The sequence below is a fragment of the Mus caroli genome, unplaced genomic scaffold, assembly GCF_978045245.1.
Source record: "Mus caroli unplaced genomic scaffold, Mus_caroli_1 scaffold_13, whole genome shotgun sequence".
NCBI classification, from domain to species: Eukaryota; Metazoa; Chordata; class Mammalia; order Rodentia; family Muridae; genus Mus; species Mus caroli.
This window is the reverse complement of record NW_028227268.1, coordinates 120,543,814-120,563,429: the sequence shown is the minus strand read 5'-3', so window position 1 is coordinate 120,563,429 and position 19,616 is coordinate 120,543,814. Positions and strand designations below refer to the sequence as shown.

General features: G+C 47.6%; 1 protein-coding gene across 1 annotated transcript in view; it reads right to left on the bottom strand.

The window, feature by feature from the left end:
• LOC147001618 (protein SFI1 homolog) overlaps positions 1-19,616 on the bottom strand; it is an 81,616-nt gene that overhangs the window by 6,371 nt on the left and 55,629 nt on the right. Inside the window, exons 8-19 of the mRNA XM_085829336.1 lie at positions 17,715-17,785; positions 16,617-16,709; positions 15,753-15,850; positions 14,259-14,325; positions 8,060-8,190; positions 7,151-7,232; positions 6,697-6,875; positions 6,110-6,185; positions 5,593-5,688; positions 5,158-5,234; positions 4,174-4,276; positions 1,946-2,042 (exon numbers count right to left, since the gene is read on the bottom strand). Of these exons, the coding sequence (XP_085685462.1) occupies positions 1,946-2,042; positions 4,174-4,276; positions 5,158-5,234; positions 5,593-5,688; positions 6,110-6,185; positions 6,697-6,875; positions 7,151-7,232; positions 8,060-8,190; positions 14,259-14,325; positions 15,753-15,850; positions 16,617-16,709; positions 17,715-17,785 (1,170 nt within the window). The remainder of the gene's footprint in view (positions 1-1,945; positions 2,043-4,173; positions 4,277-5,157; positions 5,235-5,592; positions 5,689-6,109; positions 6,186-6,696; positions 6,876-7,150; positions 7,233-8,059; positions 8,191-14,258; positions 14,326-15,752; positions 15,851-16,616; positions 16,710-17,714; positions 17,786-19,616) is intronic.

Below are 19,616 nucleotides of genomic sequence, written 5' to 3'. Positions count from 1 at the left end.
TAACAACTAAAACAGGTCAGGATTTGAAAGAGCAAAAGTGGTTTGTAGGGGGAAGAGGGAGAGAAATAATATAGTCTGAAAAGAAAAAAAGGAAGGAAAAAGAAAGGAAGGAAGGAAGGGTGCTCCCTGTGTGGTCTAGGCTGCCCTCAAGCTCCTTGCTCCAGCATGCCTCCTTCCCACCTTCCAAATGCTGGGACTACAAGCCTGTACTTTGTAAAAGTCTATGCCTGTGTCTAAGGATATTTTCCCCTGAGCTCTAAAAAGGTGTGGCAGAAACCCTGAAGTCTAATATCAGACAACACAATGAGTACAGGCCCTTAACCCCAGCACTCAGGAGGCAGAGGCAAAAGCATTTCTGGGAGTTGGAAGCCAGCCTGGTCTACAGAGTGAGTTCCAGGACAGCCGGGGCTATAGAGAAACCCTGTCTCAAAAACAAAACAAAATAAAAAAGGCACCAAACCACAATGCTACTGCATCCTTCCCATGGATGGTACTTTGTGTTTACCCACTAAATTCCTTGTTCCAAGGACCTGCCCTGTGCCACTATCCCCTTTAAGAAAAGTTCTTCACTGCCGGGCATGGTGGCGCACGCCTTTAATGCCAGCACTCGGGAGGCAGAGGCAGGGGATTTCTGAGTTCGAGGCCAGCCTGGTCTACAGAGTGAGTTCCAGGACAGCCAGGGCTATACAGAGAAACCCTGTCTTGAAAAACCAAAAAAAAAAAAAAAAAAAAAAAAAAAAAGTTCTTCATGGGCTGGAGAGATGGCTCAGCAGTTAAGAGCACGGACTACTCTTCCAGAGGTCCTGAGTTCAAATTTCAGAAACCACATGATGGCTCACAACCATCTGTAATGAGATCTGATACCCTCTTTTGCTGTGTCTGAAGAGACAGACAGTGTACTTACTTATAATAAATAAATAAATCTTAAAAAAAAATCCTTCAGAGATAGCTCTGTTGGTGCTTGTACTGGCTCGTTTTATGTCAACTTGACACAGCTGGAGTTATCACAGAAAAAGGAGCTTCAGTTGAGGAAATGCCTCCATGAGATCCAACTGTAAGGCATTTTCTCAATTAGTGATGAAGGGGGAAAGACCCCTTGTGGGTGGGACCATCCCTGGGCTGGTAGTCTTGGTTCTATAAGAGAGCAGGCTGAGCAAGCCATGGGGAAGCAAGCCAGTAAAGAACATCCCTCCATGGCCCCTGCATCAGCTCCTGCTTCCTGACCTGCTTGAGTTCCAGTCCTGACTTCCTTTGGTGATGAACAGCAGTGTGGAAGAGTAAGCCGAATAAACCCTTTCCCTCCCAACTGCTTCTTGGTCATGATGTTTGTGCAGGAATAGAAGCCCTGACTAAGACAGGGCTTCAACTGCTCAGTCCTTTGCTCGTAGCAATCAGCATTTCAAGCTTCGCAGACTCAGAACGAACAGTTCTCCAGGAACTTTCTGGGCTTCCGGCGCCACGATGGGACTACTGAGGCAGCCCACTCTGTAGACTGCATAACCTCCTTGTCATCCCTGCTTCCTGATCCAGTAGTACTGACTGGCTATTGAGGTCCAGCCTCAAGGACAAGTATCGGATTCTGAGCATCTTAGGTATTATGTGGATAATATTATTTTAAAGCTCACTTAATAAATGTATATATTATATAAATATATAGCATATAATATCAATTATATGTGTGTGCGTGTATACATACATACATACATACATACATCACAAGGAAGACCAAAGAGGGCAACAAGCAGGAGCCAGAGGAGCCCAGGGAGGACTCCTCCAGAACCTCTGGCCTCTGGCCCTGAGAAAAATTAATTCTTGTTTGAAGCCTCCTGGCCATGAAAGCACCAGGGAATGAGCACACATGGACAGAGCCCGCAGAGCACATGGAACCTTAGGGAGTCCTGTGCTCACACTCCCATCACTGTTTGTCCCCACAGGCCTCTCTTACCCTTGTCCAGTGCTTTCCGGGCCTCCCTGAGAACAGCTGCCTCCTTTTGTCGGTAATATATCTGCACTGACGTAACCTCTCGCCACTGGACGAGGACCTACGGACAAGGCAGAGAAAATACAGTGCTCATTTCATACTTTGATATCAAGGACACACTGTGACCAATGCTGGGTCCTCTTGAGGTAAGAATTGAAGGGTTAACAGCTGGCTCTCAAACATATCCAGGAAGTAGCCAGCCATCTACTCGGTCCTGGGTTGGGGCTTCAGGTCCCTTAAAGGGAACCCTGACTACTCAGACACTGAGACTTTCCTATCGGGAGGATTTAAACTTGATATTGTGCCATAGAAATGAAGTAGTTACATGGGTTATACTCCATCATTTGTTAAGCATTGTGTTAGTTCTTCCTTTTTTCCCCTCTTTTGTTTTTCAAGACAGAGTTTCTCTGTGCACCCCTGACTCTCTGTCCTGGAACTCACTCTGTAGACCAGGCTGGCTTCAAACTTAGAGAGATCCACCTGCCTCTGCCTCCTGAGTGCTAGGATTAAAGGCGTGTGCCGCCACTGCCTGGAATATTTTTTCTTACACAGGAAGCCTTTGTGGGTAGTGTGTGGTGGTACACACTTTTAACCCCAGAACTTGGGTAACAAAGACAAGTAGATTTCTATAAGTTTGAGACCAGTCTGATCTCCATAGTGAGTTCTAGTCTAGCCTGGGCTACATAGTAAGACTGTATCTCAAAAGAGAACACAAAACCCTTTGTGTAGGGTGTGTGCATGTATGTGTATGCACATGTCTATGGGTGTAGAGGAACCAAAAATCCAATGTCTTCCTCAGTCACTCTCCATCATTCCCTAAGACAAGTGTCAGAGGCTGAAGCTCCCTGCTTTGGCTGACTGGCTAGACAGTGAGTCCCAGGATCCTCTCAGTTTGACTCTAACTCCAGGACAGAGTTACAGACACATGCAGATGCAGTGATTAGAATGTGTTTCAGTCTCAGGCTGCTTCAGACTTCTACAGCAGCTAACTAAGAATGCCTCATGCTCTAGCAGGGGTGTGGTTTGTCGGCTGCAGATCCTGTGACCTTTGGAATTCTGGGAACTTTTCAGAGGGTAAATAAATGCTAGAGCCCTAATAGGAAGTTGGTGGTTGCTAGTCATTTAGGGGGGTTGGGTGCAGTTTGTCAGTAGTTGAGCTCTAAGAAACAAAAGGAAAGAAATTAGATTCAGGGATCTCTCTCTGTATATATATATTCTTCTTTCTCTCCTATCTAGTGATAGGGAGTGAAACCAGGAAGGATAAAAGGTAGAAAAAGAACTCACAAAGTACCAAAGACCAGGTACACACAGTCATATTCAACTTTATGTGGGTGTTGGGGATTTGAACTCCTGTCCTCATGCTTGAACATCTCACCAGTACCACTAAACACATCTAAAGAAAGCAGGGAACCAGATGAAGCATGATACCAGCTTCACCAGTCATAAACTCCATTCCCACCTGAGTGGTCTCTCTTCAGAGCATTAAACCTAACCAGATCTGGTCATCTCCTCCCAAGGCAGGGACCGCCCAACATGTCTTGAACATTTCTGAGAAGATGCCAGTCTTCACTAAATGCAGCTGCTGCCTCTGCAGGGAACTACGTGGTCACCAGCAGGTAAATCTATGCCACTCAGAGTTCCCAACAGTCTGCTTTATTCCAGAACAACCATGACCCAGGGACAGCCTCTGGGACTGTTTCTGTTTGAACCACTTCCTTGTATTATATTCCAATGTGTTGCCCATCCCTAGAGCATGGACCTTGCAGGAAATTTCCAACACCTACCCTAGCCAAGGAGACAAGGTGGTCTGGGTCATTTCAAACTAGATGACCAAGAACCTCTTGGGAGGCGCCATGCTTCCAGACAGGCCTCCTGAGCATGCAGGCTGGGTGCCAGTGGGTAAGATCTGGCACAGTCTTCCAACAAGGATACTGAATCTCAGCAGCTCCCAGGCTTTATCTGAGTGTAGTGTTGCACACGTATGGAAAATACTGGTTCTGGTAAGAACTAGTTTGCTTCCTATATGACATGTTTTCTTTTAATGAACAGTGATTCCTAACTCAGTACAAAGAAAAATACCTACAGACATGCATGTGTGAAAGATGGTTACCTACCCTGGGAGGTCCTTACTAAGTGTCAATAAGGACTGTAATGTGAGCCCCAGGCTCCCTAGTAACCAGTCTATACCTCACCTTGGAGCACAGAGTCCTGCTGTAGTGGACTCTTGCTTGAGAGGTTTTTTTGGCTCCGTCCAAACGGGCCACGGTGTTTTCTCTCCAGCACTGTAACGCCCACCTGTAATGACATGGGTCAGGTGAGAAGAGTGACAGCAGTTTGGGCCTGGGAGGCTTCCGTGAAACACTTATTCTTCCCCATGCCTAAGTAAAAACTGTGCCTCAGAGCATCTGTCTCGTGACCCTCAAGCCGACCCTCAAGCTCTTGCCGACACCCAACAACAGATACTGAGTCTCTGCTCTGTGCCAGGTACCAGGTGGGACCAGGTGGCCAGCAGTGCACCAGGCCATCACCGAGTCCTCAGGAGGTGTATGATAAAGAGAGCACAGCTGTAAGCGGACGATTACAATTCAGGTGATTCACAGTGAGAGAAGAGGCACATGAACCCCAGCACCTACTTGCTCTCTCATTCTGGTCTATCTGAGGGTGCTTCCTGAGGACTTCAGGGGAGTGACTGTTTAAAGTCCACAAGACCCATGGCCTACACACAGCCAGAACAGCATGTGCTAAACAAATACAAAGGGAGAGGGAGCAGGAGTTCAGAAACTTGAATCATAAGGAGTGGGGGTGGGTGAGAGTTACAGATGGCCCTAGAGGGGCAGACAGAGAGGCTGCAGGCTGCACACAGGAGTGGAATGAAATAGCGCGTCAGGAGGAGAGAAGGTTAGATGTGAAGCATGGTGGGAAGAAGGCTCAGAACATGACAAACACGCTCCTATGTGGGCCTCTGATGAGGGTCTATTACCTGCACGGGCAGATCAGAGCATGCTGAGGTGAGCCTGAAGATGCATAGCTTGCCATGGGGAAGCCAGAATCACTTAAGCAGTAGGAGGCACTGAGGCCATTCTCTGCACATCTTAGGCAGGACTGCCCCACCCACCCACACCTGATTCTGGAAGGTCTTTCCTCAGCCTGAGAGATCCAAAGGACTCAAGACTCACCACAGCAGCTGCCTGTTGTGCTGTCTCTCCCTGGCCGCCACCTCCTGCAGAACACTCCTCACCCTGTACTGGTAAACCTGTGGGAGATGAGGAAGACTGGAGGCCACCCTGGGACCATACTTCTCCCTCTATACGTAGGCCTCAGAGGTGCATTTACCACAGTGGCTGCCAGGCCAGAGCTGTCAGAGTGGGAAGAGGCTGAAGGTCTCCATTCCAAGACCAGCACCTATCTCCACTATAATGTTCCACAAGGCCCAACTCCTGAACTCTTATATAGAAACCAGATTTCCATGATGGCTGGCACCCCAGGTAGCACTTTCTGGGACACCTGATGTTTTGAGCCTTGCCAGATCACTCTGGGGAGGAACATAAACGCTTCCAGAAACCTCCCCTACCCCACAGTGAGGAGACCTGGAACAAAGAGCTGGCTCCTACCAGCCACTTCTGCAGAGCCCTGCGAAGCAGGGTGCACTGGCTGTGCAGGGCGGCACACTTCAGTTTCTGCTGCTCTTCCAGCCTCAGGGCCAGGCACTGTACACAGGGAAGAGTGGGGAGTGTGGGCCAAGGGCCAGGAGGGGCTCACGGCAGCAATGTCTTGGGGTTTTCATTCTGTGAGCTCACAGAAGGAGAATATACCAATTGAGCCTCAATCTCATCTATAAATATAAACCTATAGAGGTTGGTGGGTGTCAAATGAGCAAGTGCCGGACGGGATGTGCTGGACAGGTACTGGCTTCAACATTACACCCTTTGTAGAGTTTCTGTGAGCGGCCAGACAGGAACTTTACCTTCAGTAAGTTCAGATGATACCAGCCCCACACATAGTTATCACTGCCTCACAGTTGCCCTTGACCAGAGGCATATGGAGGAACCCATCTGTCTGAGTCATGTGGACAAACAGCCCTACCTGTCCAAAAGCCACACTTAGGCTGTGCCCATGCCAAAGCCTTACCTCCCTCCACATGCTCCAGGCCCAACTCAGGAGCCGTGCAGAGTGGAAGTGTGCAGCCTGTGCCCTGCCCATCCTCCTGTGGAGAAACAGGAGAAGCTCAGCAGGGGCCAGACCACAAGGGGCCTCAGAACTACTGAGCTCAGGGAGTGAAGGATTCTCTGAAGAGCTGTCTGATGATCTGGGCCTCTCCCAAGTAGGGACACAGAGATTCAGGAAAATTTCAGGAAACCTCATGGGGCTTCAACATCTCTGCACCAGACACGTGGGCTGCATGCGCTCTCCATTGTAGCCCTGTGGTCTGATAAACACCGTCATAGCCTGCCCACTAGTAAGTGTCCGGCCACCTGATAATGGGCTCATCAGTTTATACCCTGCCACTAGCTACATGGGTTCCCGTCAGGAAGCAAGGTGGAGCTGAGTTTCAGAGCATCTGAGTCCAATGACAGATTCCAAGGTCCTTCATTCAAGCTGAATTTCCAGGACATACAACCAGCCCTACCTGACACACCACTATGGCTGGGCACTTGGAGCTTCTGCCAAAGCTGGCCTGAGGGGGTTAGAAGCTCTGGAGTAGAAATGCCACTTACTCTATCCTAAATCCTTGGGCGCTTTCCCTCCAGATGCAGAAAGCCCTCCTGAGCAGTCCGCTGTGGTGGTGGGCAATGGCCATGGCTTGCTGCTGTCGCTCCAGCTGACACACTGTTGCCTGCTGGTGCCACACGAACCAGAACTTACGTAAAAGCTGCTGCTCTGCCTGCAATATAGCCTGAGGCGGGGTGGGAGGAAACAGAACAATCCAGAAGGAGAACAGTTCAGAGGCTGGAGGAGAATCTGTGACCAGCAAAAGAGATCCTCCCCCAGCAGCTGCCCGTGAACTGAGCTGACAACAGACATCAATGCCTGGATGTTCCCAGGCTCCTGCACCTGGCAGGGTGGACCAGGGTTGTATAATTTTCTGAGGAGCACCCCAGGGCAAGGGCATAAAATGGATCATTTCCCCTCCCCCACCCCCCAGGAACCCACTCAAAGAAGACTACACACCATTCTCTCTGCCAAGCAGTTTTCTCGATGCTGAGACATCTTCTGCCTCCAGAGAACAAATACTTGCTTCTCTAATGTCCCTCTAAATACACAGAAATGAGAAAAGCTGACTAGAAGCCAAGCATTTCCAACGAAAGACATTTCTTATTTTTAGTTTTTAGTGTTTCTGTGTAGCACTTGGCTGACCTGGAACTCACCTGGAACTCACACTGGCCTCAAACTCACAGAGGGCACACTGCCTCTGCCTTCTAAGTGCTAGGATTGAAGATGTTTACCACCGACTTTACCACCCTGCGGCTCCTTGACCTTTTTAACTCTGTGAGTGACCATTGTTCTAAGACAGTGGTCCTCAGTCTTCCTAATGCTACAACCCTTTAATACAGTTCCCCATGTTGTGGTGACCGCCCCCCAATTATAAAATTCTTTCTACTGCTATTTCATAATTGTAATCTTGCTACTGCTATGAATCATAATGTAAATATTGTGTTTTCAAATGGTCTAAGACCCCTGTGAAAAGGTCACAACCCACAGGTTGAGAACTGCTATTCTAAGACTTCAAAAGACCGTGTTTTATAGAACAGGAGCACAGCATTTTAGGGAAATCGCACAATGTGAGACTCCAGCAAAGCTCTCATTACACTAACAGGAAATTGTGCTCATGAAAGAGCAGACCCATAAAACACAAGCTGTTCTGAGAACACTTGCAAAAAGGATGGCCAACAGTTGTCCCAGGAGAAAGTACAGGCTAATTTTTACTGCTCCATGAGATCAAAAGGCCCTCATTCTGAAAACCCAGAAGACCAGGGACTGGGAGCTGGGAAACCAGTAACACAAAGCCAAGGCATACCAAAGTCACCAGAGCTACATCAGAGCTGCCTGTCCCAGACACACGGGAACTGCACAGCATACCTGTGGAAATGCACTGCTCTTGTGTGCAGGATCCGTCTCTGCTGGTGCCATAGCCAGCCTCTGTACCACGTGTAGAAGGCAGCAGGCAGTGCTCGCTGCTGGAAATGACCATCTGCTCTGGCCCGCAATAACTGAAACAAAGTAACAAAAGGCCTCCGTGAACGCTCAGAGGCACACTCTTCTGAGAGACTGCTTCTCATACAGGTAGGAACAGAATGAAGTGTTATGTTTGATTTTCACCAGTTTGCTACTAGGTTACCATGAGGGGCTAGAGAGACAGCTCAGAGGTGGCGAACACTGGCTGCTCTTTCAGAGGTCCTGAGTTCAATTCCCAGCAACCACATGGTGGCTCACAGCTATATGTAGTGAGATCTGACTCCCTCTTCTAGTGTGTCTGAAATGACAGTGTACTCATATACATTAAATAAGTCTTTACAACAAAACAAAACCAACAAACCAAACAACAAAAGCAATGTGAAACATGAAACTATTTGCATCTTTAATCGTATGCAGTGTTATTTTTCTAGACACAAATGAATAAGAATGTGTGTGTGTGTGTGTGTGTGCGCCTATGTATTTAACTGAAGCTGGGTTTGGTGACATACATGTTTGATTCTAGCACTCTAGTGGCAGAGGCAGGTCAATCTCTGCTGAGTCTAAAGGCCAAACTAGTCTACACACATCAGGCCAGCCTAGTCTACATAATTGAAGCCAGTCCAACCATGGCTGTACAATGAGACCCTGTCTCAGACATATAGACAGACAGGCAGGCAGGCAGACAGATAGCAAGCTGGAAAGGGCTCTGCACTTAAGAGCACCTGGGTTTGATTCCCAGCCCCCACATGGTGGTTCTGAGCCATCTGAAACTCCAATCCCAGCAGGCCCTATGCCTTCTTTTGAACTCTGTGGACAGTTGTCAACACCCAGGTCAGGCCACTCACAGTCCTGTAATTTCAGGTCCTCTTTGGGCTTACTCAGACACTGCACAGATTCTGCATAGATATGCAGAATAGACATGCACATAACTAAAAATAAATTTTAAAAAAGACTTATTTATTTATTTATTTATTTATTTATTGTATATGAGTACACTGTAGCTGTCTTCAGACACAGAAGAGGGCATCAGATTCTGTTACAGATGGTTGTGAGCACCATGTGGTTGCTGGGAATTGAACTCAAGTCCTCTAGAAGAGAGCAGGCAGTGCTCTTAACTGCTGACTCCCTAAAAATAATTTTTTTTTAAAAAATAATTTTTTTTAAAAAATAATTTTTTTTTAAAAAAATGTGCAGTGAGAATTTTCGTTTCTTAAAAAACCCAGATATGTTCTATAAGTATGTTTTTGTTTTAACCCCAGGCGTGAGGTAAGAGGCTACTTCACAGCAGGTGATGATGATTTTCCTTTCACAGTAGCCAGCTGCAGACTTGGGATTCTGGAGATGGCCTGCTGCTGCTAGTCCCTGCTGGTTCCCGAGGCTGTGTTTGCTATGGCTGGTTTGCTGGATATTTTGATAACAAAGATTGGACTGGCCCCAAGGAAACCCCCTGACCCCTGATCGGCAGGAAGTAGCTTACAGAGGTTTTCGACCCCCCTTTCCCTCTGGCCTTCTTTCTCTCTTACCTAGTGTTGGGGGTTGTAAAGGTTTACGGTGGAGCAAGGGTTGGAAAAGAGGTAGAGACATAAGAATTCAATAAAATAGTTTTGTTTTGTTTTGTTTTGTTTTAAAGCCAACAAAAATGACTCTGGGTGCTGAGGGGTGGTAGAGGGATGGCTCAGTGGTTAACTGCATTCTTGTTCCTACAGGACTCAGATTCAGTACTCAGGACTCTCATGGTGGCTCACAACTGTCTTTAACTCCAGTTCTAGAGGATCCAACACCCTCTTCTGACCTCTGTAAGAACTGCACTTATGTGCACAGACATGCGTACACATAAGTAAAATAAATCTTAAAAAGTCTAATGAACTCACAAACTTATCTTCCCAATTCAGTAACAAGTCGATATTTTACCATTCTACATGTTACTTTTGCTTGTTTGTTTGTTTGTTTGTTGTTTGTTTGTTTGAGACAGAGTCTCTCTCTATAGTCCTCACTGTCCTAGAACTCACTCTGTGGACCAGGCTGACCCAAAAATCACTGTATGTAGCTCAGACTGGCATGAAACTCATGATCATCCCCCTCAGGTCTGAAGCACTGGAATTACAAGCAGACAACACTGGTGGCCATTATACTTTTTGTCTGTTTTTGTTTTTTAAGATAGAGTTTCTTTGTCTAGCCCTGGCTATCCAAAAATCATTCTGTAGACCAGACTAGCCTCAAACTCAGAGATCTGCCTGCCTCTGCTGGGATTAAAAATGTGCCACCGCGCCAGGTTACATTAACTTTAAAAAGAAACTCACAATGAATAACCTTTTGTTTCCCTAAAACAGAAAGAAGTGCTCCCGAGATAGCTTCGTGGACAGGTGATATTTAAGGTGTTTTTAGCAAAAAGCTTTTACAGAGTAGTGGCCAGGGCAAGCTCCTGCTGCTCTTTGACTTTTTTCTCCTCCAGAAGCAGACTGAGTTAGAACAGGGTAAGAGAGACCTGAGCTAGCCCTTCTGACCTGAGCTAGCCCTTCTGACCTGAGCTAGCCCTTCCCACCCGCACCATCCTGGACATCATGGAAACTCTTTTTCTTTTGGTTTGTTTTCTTTTCTTTTTCTTTTTTTGCAGATCAACCACTGTAGTTTATTACTCCGATGATTCCCATAGCCAGGTTGCAAGTCTAAGGCAGGCTGCCTGCCTTCCTGGAGGCACTTACCCCACCTCCCCCTCTGGGGGAACTCCACTTAGCCATAGACCTCATAAACCTCTGAATGCATTTATTTAGACTTTTGGACATCTTCCTGTTTCCCTCTGAAAATGTTAAGAGCCATGTCCCACCCACCCCATGGCCTGCCAGTCCAGCCTGCAGAGAGATTCCAGCTGCCTTATAATTCCGAAATAAATAGAATTGGTAGCAAGTGAGTGCTGAGTGATGTCAGGGTGGCCCCAGCAGTCTCCAGAGGAGCACTGTGGGGACAGTCTCAAGGTGTCTTCTGATGGGCGGGCACTGTGCAACGTGTGGCAGTATCAGGCTGCCTACAGTTTGTCCAGGAAGTTGTCCAGCGCTGGGATGCCCGCTTTCAGGCCCTTGTGCTTACAGGTCTCAGCTACCACTTGCCTGGGGTGGCTGCTGTTGTCAAAAGGATCCCCAGGCAGGATCTGCCAGTGGTCAAACACGCACTGGGGAAGGCCTGGCCACCAGTGTTGGATCGCAGATCAGCAATGAAGCCAAAGGACTCATTGAGAGGCAGGTATGCCTTGACCACAAACATGGGGGTACCGGCCACCTGGGCCACATGGCCACACTTTCAGGACACCGTAGATGCCACCCACCACTTGCTCAGGACACTGGATCTCCAGGCTCCATGAGGTCAGATCAAAGTACCGGTCTCCCCACAGCTTCTTCATCATGTCCTCTACTTTCTTGGCACGCTTGGCTACGCCCAGCTGGCCCTGCCCTTGGCTGCAAACTTGGCCACGAACATCTCCACAAACTGCTTCAGGGTGAAGGCCCAGCCATGCAGGCCAGAACCAAAGCCTACGGTGCCCAGGATGGGGTCAATCATGATATTGCCCATGGGCCCACTCTCACCCTCACCGTAGGTGGAGATGATGATGTTGACATTCTCCACAATGTGCTGGAAGGTCTGGTAGAGCTCCTCGGGTTCCAGCTGCAGCTCTAGCAGGGCCTGGTCCATCTTGTTCATCATCGGCATGGGCTTGATGCGGGCTTGATGTGCTCAGCGACGGCCTGGCGCAGCACCGTTTCTGTCTGCACACACATGCCAGACACACAGTCCACCACCACCAGAGCTCCATTGGTGACACGCAAGGCAGCTGTCACCTCTGAAGAGAAGTCCACATGGCCTGGAGAGTTGATAAGGTTGATGAGGAAGCCCGAGCCATCCTTGCTCTACTTAATGAGGTTCAGGTCGTTCTCAGAGAGCTCATAGAAGAGGGAGATGGCGGTGGACTTGATTGTGATGCAGTGTGCCTGCTCATCTTTGCGCATGTCAGTGAAGCGTGTCTCCCGGGCAGAGGCAATGATGCCAGCCTTGCACACAAGGGAGTCGTTCAGCGTGGATTTGCCGTGGTCTACATGGAGATGACTGACATGTTCCGGATGTTGGCTTTCCTGTCCATGATGGCACGGATCTGATCTACTGTGAAGTTCACCATGGTGGCGGATAGCAACAGATTCTCAGAGTCAGAGGTGAACAGGGAAGTGCGCCGATGATGGCCTGGTTTGTTTTCTCGAAACAGGGACTTATGTAGCCTAGGATGGCCAACACTCACTAAACAGCCAAGAATAACCTTGAACTACTTACTGATCCTCATGTCTCCACATCACAAGCACTAAAATGATAGGCAGGCAAGCTCCCTTTTTCAAACTACATTTTTGTTTTTTGTTTTGTATGAGACAAGGTATTGTGTAGCCCGGGCAGGCCTGGAACCTGCTGTGCATCTGAAGACAACCTTGAACTTCTTATCTTCTGTCTCTACCTCCTGAGTGCTAAGATGGTGGGTATGAACCCGTACACCTGGTTCCTTTTTTTGAGGTAGTCTCACAATGCAGCCCAAATTGGTCTGAACCTCACTATTCAGACTGGCCTTGAACTTGCAGCAATACCAGTGTCTCTTGGGTGCTGGTATTACAGGTATGTGCCATCACACCCAACTTCCAGATAGCCAACCTGAAACACTGTGATGTGGTCAAGGACAGCTACCCATGCAAATGAGTCAGCACCTCAGCTGAGCACTGCTCTGGGCTATGGCAGGCATGGCAGACTAGCACCAGGCTAGGCAGGTGTGATTCTGCCCTCCTTAAACTCAGCCCTTGGGGATGTTCTCCAGTATATTCAAATCACCAAAAATGGGAACTTTAAACATCCCTGCAGAAGCTGGGCAGTGTTGGTGCATGCCTTTAATCCCAGCACTGGAGAGGCAGAAGCAGGTGGACTGATCTACAGATTGAGTTAGAGGACAGCCAGGACTACTCAGAAAAACCCTGTTTCAGAAACAAACAAACAAATGAAACAGCAGCTACAGCCTAACTGAAAAATCAGCACACAACTGTATGTTAATGTTCTGATTAATCACACAGGCAGTGGCAAGAGTGGAGGAAGCCCCTATGCTGACAAGGCCATGAGCTACAGAGCTACAGGGACAGCAAGGGGCAGACACACTCAGAACACTTAGGAGTGACTAGCAGCGGAGTGGCAGAGGGGAGCTATGAAGGGCGGTCTGGGAGAGACAGCTTAGGCAGAGTCTACCTAGCTCCAAACTCCCACTCTATTCCACGGCTGTGAAGAGCTAGCCCAGATGTCCACCAGACTGTAGCAGCAGACAACATCGATGTAGCAAAGAGAGCAGTGCCAAAATAACTGAGGGAAGTTTAGTTTGTATCTTCCTCTTACTGCCAAAGACGGCCAAACACGGGCACTTTTCATGAAGGTATCATCAAGTGAACTGATATCCCTATTAAATTTCACTCTGGTATCAATACCCTTAGGGGCTAAAGAGACGACTCAACAGTAAAGAGTGATTTCTGCTCTTCCAGAGAACGTCAGCTTGGTTCTTAGCATTCACATCAAGCAACTCAACACCAGCTCTAAGTGGCCTCTGTGGACACTTGTAGACATTACACACACATACACATGCACGCACACATACACACACATACCTGCACACATGCACACACAGAAACCTTCATTAAGCATTCCAGACACCCATGACAACTGTCAAAAGTGACCTGCTTGTCACACTTCCCTGCCACCCTGGGGCTGGGAGCACAGGAGTTCTTTTTTGTGTCATAGCACATCAACATAGGCACAGGGTCTAAGGCAAAGCCGGTGTGTAGTAAGTCTCTCTTGTGTGGGGGCCAGGCATGTCGACATACTCACACAATCCCAGCATTTTGGGGCATTAGAGAGGAGGGAGAGGGGCAGGGGTTGTGCATGATCTGACCCAGCAAGGGCTGAGGGAGACTCCAGTGCTTTCCTAGCACCCTCCAGACCAGAACCAGACCCACTGCACAGGCCTTCCCCACACATCTTCCCAAAGCCAGTGAACGCCACTAGTAGACAGCTAAGCTGTCTGCCCCACTGTGCTCCATACCTGCTGGCATCGTCTCTTGTGCACATACCGTAGCCACACCCTGACACACTTGTGTAGGACTGTCACCCTGGAACAAAACACAAAAAACCAAAGAACTGCAGATCAATACTGCCAGGTTTCAAGCTCATAAGATTTTACTGTGTTTTTAAGCAGTCGTATCTGGGTACAGTTACTTCTTGGGGGTTCAGTGCACCGTGTGGACTTACTAGTTTCATCCTCGAAGAGAAGAAAGTGAAGAACATACTATCTGACCTGAAACCACCAACTCTTGAACTTAGGTTTTAGCTGGCTTTAAACTTCCAGCATTTTCTTGGAGTCTGGTTGGCTGGATGGCTGGCTGGCTGGTTGGTAGTTGGTTGGTTGGTTGGTTGGTTGGTTGGTGTTTTTACAGAGCACATGTGCTAAGCAGGTGGCCTACGGTTAAGCTACACTCCAGCCCTTGATGACTCATTTGGAAACTTCAGTAGAGCACCAAGCACAGTATGTCTGGGATTTAAGACAGAAATCTTCAAACTTCCTGGAGTTATGGCCAAACCCCAGGGCTGATCTCACTTCCATATAATGATACCAGATGTGAAGATAACATGCTTGATTTTGTAAACCAGGATTTAAAATAGGGACATACCTTGACAACTCTGAATTGAATTGTTCTTTCTTTTTCAATTGTATACGTCTAAATGTTTGCCTGCATGTATGTGTGTACCATGTGTATATGTCCATAGAGGGCATCGGGTTCTCTGGAACAGGAGTTACCGATGGCTGCTCGTCACTCTGGGATCTGAGAACTACTACTAGGATTCTTGCTGACTCATTAAAAATGTGCTCTGAGGCTGGGGAGGTGACGTGTGGGAGAACACCTACTGGATCCCTAGAACAATCAATCATACATAAAGAAATAAAAAGCTCCACCGGACGTGGTGGCACATGCCTTTAATCCCAGTACTCGGGAGGCAGAGGCAGGTGGATTTCTGAGTTCGAGGCCAGCCTGGTCTACAAAGTGAGTTCCAGGACAGCCAAGGCTATACAGAGAAACCCTGTCTCGAAAAACCAAAACAAACAAACAAACAAAAGCTCCAAAACTGGACCAGTAACTGCAGATTAACCTGGTGACCAACCCCAGACAGGGCTCTGCTGTATGGGTAGCTCCGGTGGCCTCAAGCTCACTGTATAGTCTGGGCTGGTCTAGAATTCACAGTCCTCCTGAGTCTGAAATTACAGGTGTAATTTCCAGTCCTGTGCAAACATATCAGAGTATAGTTGATATGTACACAGAGAAGGTGCCAGGAAATATCCACACAGGCATCACTGTGCATCCCTGGCTATTCTGGAACACGCTATGCAGACCAGAGGACTGGGGTTAAGGGCACTGTCAACATCTGGCTAAAAGACCTTTCTGAGTCGGGCACTATCAGGCCAGAGTAATTGCTCTTGGACAACTGTGCATCAAACTAACCAGGTGTCCCTAGAAAGGCCAAGGCTGAAGCCAGCTCCTACCTGTAGTAGCTCAGGGCTGCATGCAGTGAGGGGGGTTGTACCCTCTCCTCCCTCTGCTCAATTCGACACTGCCAGAGGTTCCAGAACCTGTGAAGCAACTACAGGAAGAAAACTGAGTTTATCCCGATGAGAAGAGAGAGGAATAACAAATAACAAAGGAGCAATAACAATGAAGTGTAACACTGCTTGAGAAGATGTTTTCAAGGACAACTGTGAAAATCCGAAAATGGCCTGGATGGCCCTGCGATGTAAAACTGCTTGTTTGGGGGTGATGCGTACCAAAGTGTTTAGGAGTTTATAATTTACTTTGAAGTCATTTAGGGAAATTTTTGAAGCAAAATACTAATGAATGTTGAGGCTACATAGTATGTAGATCATGTGCTTAATCATTTTTTAAAAAAATCTACACTCAGAAATAAAACCAATGAAGAGAATTGTTGCCCCTGATCAACCAACTATTGAGGAGAACTGCCTATGGGGGAAACATACCAACAGCCTTTCAGGCATAGGACTCCGTGGGGTCTGTACTGTCTAACAATACCCTAGGTCAGGAGAAAAGCCAGTCCCTAACATCCAAATCAGGCCCTGGTTTTCTGAGCAAACTGGAGTAGGACGGGGTGGGTAGGGAGCACTAAAGAGGCTAAAACAAATTTCTCTATCAGCAGGTACAGACTAACAGTAGAAACGGGCAGTATGATTATGGAGTCTAAAGGAAATGAAGTACTGTGCACAGTATACCTGTAATTTCAGGACTCAGGAGGACTGTGAATTCTAGACCAGCCCAGACTATACAGTGAGCTTGAGGCCACCAGAGCTACCCATACAGCAGAGCCCTGTCTGGGGTTGGGGCCAGGAGAGTCTTACTGTAGTGTCACGCAGCTGCTGAGCAAGCTTCTTTCTTGTTTGCTGTAGTCGGGCCTGGGTCACGTTGTCTTTGAAGGCTCTAAAGCAAGAATACTACCCAGAGACATGACAAGAGGGTTATAAAGGTGCATTAGGATCTGTAGAAGTATGAACAGGAAAGCACCACTGGAAGCCACTGTGGTTCAGGACCGCTCCAGTTCTCTGCAGTTCTGCTGCCAAGTTCCTAATAGAAACTAGCTTACCCAGCAGGCTCAGTAACACTGGCTTCACACAAAAAACACAGCGTTGCCTCAAACTGGGGGACTTCCCTTGACCCATATGAAAAAGAATTCTAAGAGGTTGAATGTTGGCTCGGCATGGTGATACATGCCTCTAATCCCAGACTTGGGAACCACCTAAGAGTTAATGTAATGTAATACATTTACGTAATTATAAAAGCGGTTTGCCAGAATGATCTCAGGTAAATCTGTGATGATTGGTACTCATTGTCAACTTGTCAGAATCTACAATTATTTGCAAGATGGGTGTCTGTTCCTGTCTCCTGAGGACTGTATTCCTTGTATTAACTTACATGGGAAAACCAACCTGTTTTCAAGAGAAAAAGACACTAGGACGGAATCCTTGGGGCCACATTCCCAACTCTGTCACCAATTGCATATATACTATATAAGCAAAGTGCCAGAGAGAAGAGGTTAGACAGAGCTAAGGGTTTTCACACTGTGTTCTGTGGTTAGACAGAGCTAGGAGTATTCACTGTGTTCTGTGGAGCACCAGGGGTTCCTAAAAGCCTCTGAAGACCAGCTCCTATGGGAGGGGCAGCCCACAAAACTAGAACCAACTCCCCAGACCTTGACTTAGGTTTAGGATCAAGACTTTGATCTCTGCCACTCAAAAGTGGTCCACTGTGTAAAGACCCAGAGTCAGTTTCCCTTTCAGGTTCCCTTTCAACTCCAAATCTCTGACTTTACTCATTACTTTCTCAGCTTCAAAATGCAAGCACAGACTACAGCTAACTGAGAACTGGCTCCACTCAGGGGCTATGGCGCAGGAGCCCTGAGCGCATGCCTCCGCAGCTGCCTCAGGCTCTGGTACTCTTACCAGCAGGTAGTGTTGGCGGTGTTCAGCTGCTGCCTCACGCTGGGCAGCCTCTTCTGCCTGTAGCAGCATGTCTGCCAGGAAGTTAAGGCCTCCAGTCTAACAAGGTTCCTACACAATATATACTTCCTGTGGGCCACCTAGGGGCATGCCTCTAAGTATAACAGGCCTGCTAAGCGGGCCAACAGTCACCTGTCTTCTCTTAGTGACCCAGGGAAGTTCTATCAGAGCCAGGTCATGCCCATTTTATGTAAGGCAAAAAGGACCTGAGGTTACTTGCTATTACTTTCTATAAGCATTTGGAACCATCATCTAGCAAGCAGAACTTGCATTGTCTGGTACCACAATCCAGTCAGATGGCTGAGCTAAAAGCTTGGGTTTGCAGATCTTTTCTCCTCCCACAATCCTCATTCAGCACCAAGCCATCTCTCTGCTCTGCTCAACTTTCTCTCACAGCCGCTCCGCTTCTGACTCGTCCCTTATGTGACTACACACAGATGGGCTTTCTGGGCAAGTCTCTAGGGCCATCTATCTTCTCTTTTAAAATAATTCTCTGTATTACATGCATCTCTATTTGTGTGTATGTATGTGCCGTGGTGAAGGTCAGAGGACAACTTGCAGGAGTCTGTTCTTCCTTCTATCAAGTAGGTTCCAAGGCTCAAACTCAGGTCATCAGACTTGGCAGCAAGCTATCTCACTGGCCCTAGAAACATCTTTTCTAAAGCACAAATTTCAGTGCACTGATTCTTATGAACTCGTCTGAAGCCCTGAGCTCATCACGATAAAGAGTAAATCCCTGAGTGGGGCACAAAGGGGATGAAAGCCCCCTAGCCCATCCTGACTCTCCCCGAGTACACTCAACACTTTTTGTTTTTTTTTTTGAGACAGGGTCTCACTACATAGCCTTGGCTGGCCTGGAACTCATTATTAGACAAGGCAGACCTCAAACTCAAAGAGATTTGCCTGCGTCTGCCCTGAGTGCTGAGACTCGAGGCATGTGCCACCAGGCCACCACATTAAAGTTTTTAAATATATAACTTATTTTTATATTCATTGGTGTTTTGACTGCATGTATGTCTCTGTGGGGGTATTACAAGTCCTGGAACTGGAGCTACAGACAGATGTGAGCTAGGAATTGAACCGGGGTCCTCTGAAAAAGCAGCCAGTGCTCTTAACTGCTGAGCCATCTCTCCAGCCCTTATTGCATATTCTTGAACATTAGTAGTTCATCAATAACCCTGTATGAATACCCAGTCTCTGCCAGAAGAACCTGCAGTCACCTAGGACTGACACTGAGCTCCGATGCTTCTTCCTTGCCTGAACTTCCTAGGATGCCAAAAACTTTTATTTAAAACAAAAAAGTCTGAGCTAGGGTCTGGAGCTAGGGTCTGGATGGTGCGGTCATGCTAGCCTTGCATTTAAGATGCTTCTGCCTCCTTGTTCCTGAGATATGGGCACACAGGATGGTTCTCAGACAAACCTTCCATAGCACAATCACACCATGTTGTCAAGACCCACTTTCATAGCGGTTCCCCCACTGGACAATGACTGCTGTGAGGCTTTGAGTTTCCCTCATGTGTTCATTAGTTTTTTTTCAAAGTTTGACACAGCCAGAATTATTTAGAAAGAGGGACTCTCAACTGAGAAATTGCTTCCATCTGACTGGCCTGCAGATAAGTCTGTGGGACACTTTCTTGATAAAGACTCAGGTGGGAGGGCCCAGTCCACTACAAGTGGTCCCACCACTGGGCAGGTGGTCCTGGGTTGTTTAAAGAGCAGGCTGAACAAGCCTTGGAGAACAAACCAGGGATGATCGTTCCTCTGCTTCAGTTCCTGCCTTGAGTTCCTATCCTGATGCCCCTTAATGATAGAGTAGAAACTGTCAGCATCTCTCCAAGATGCTGT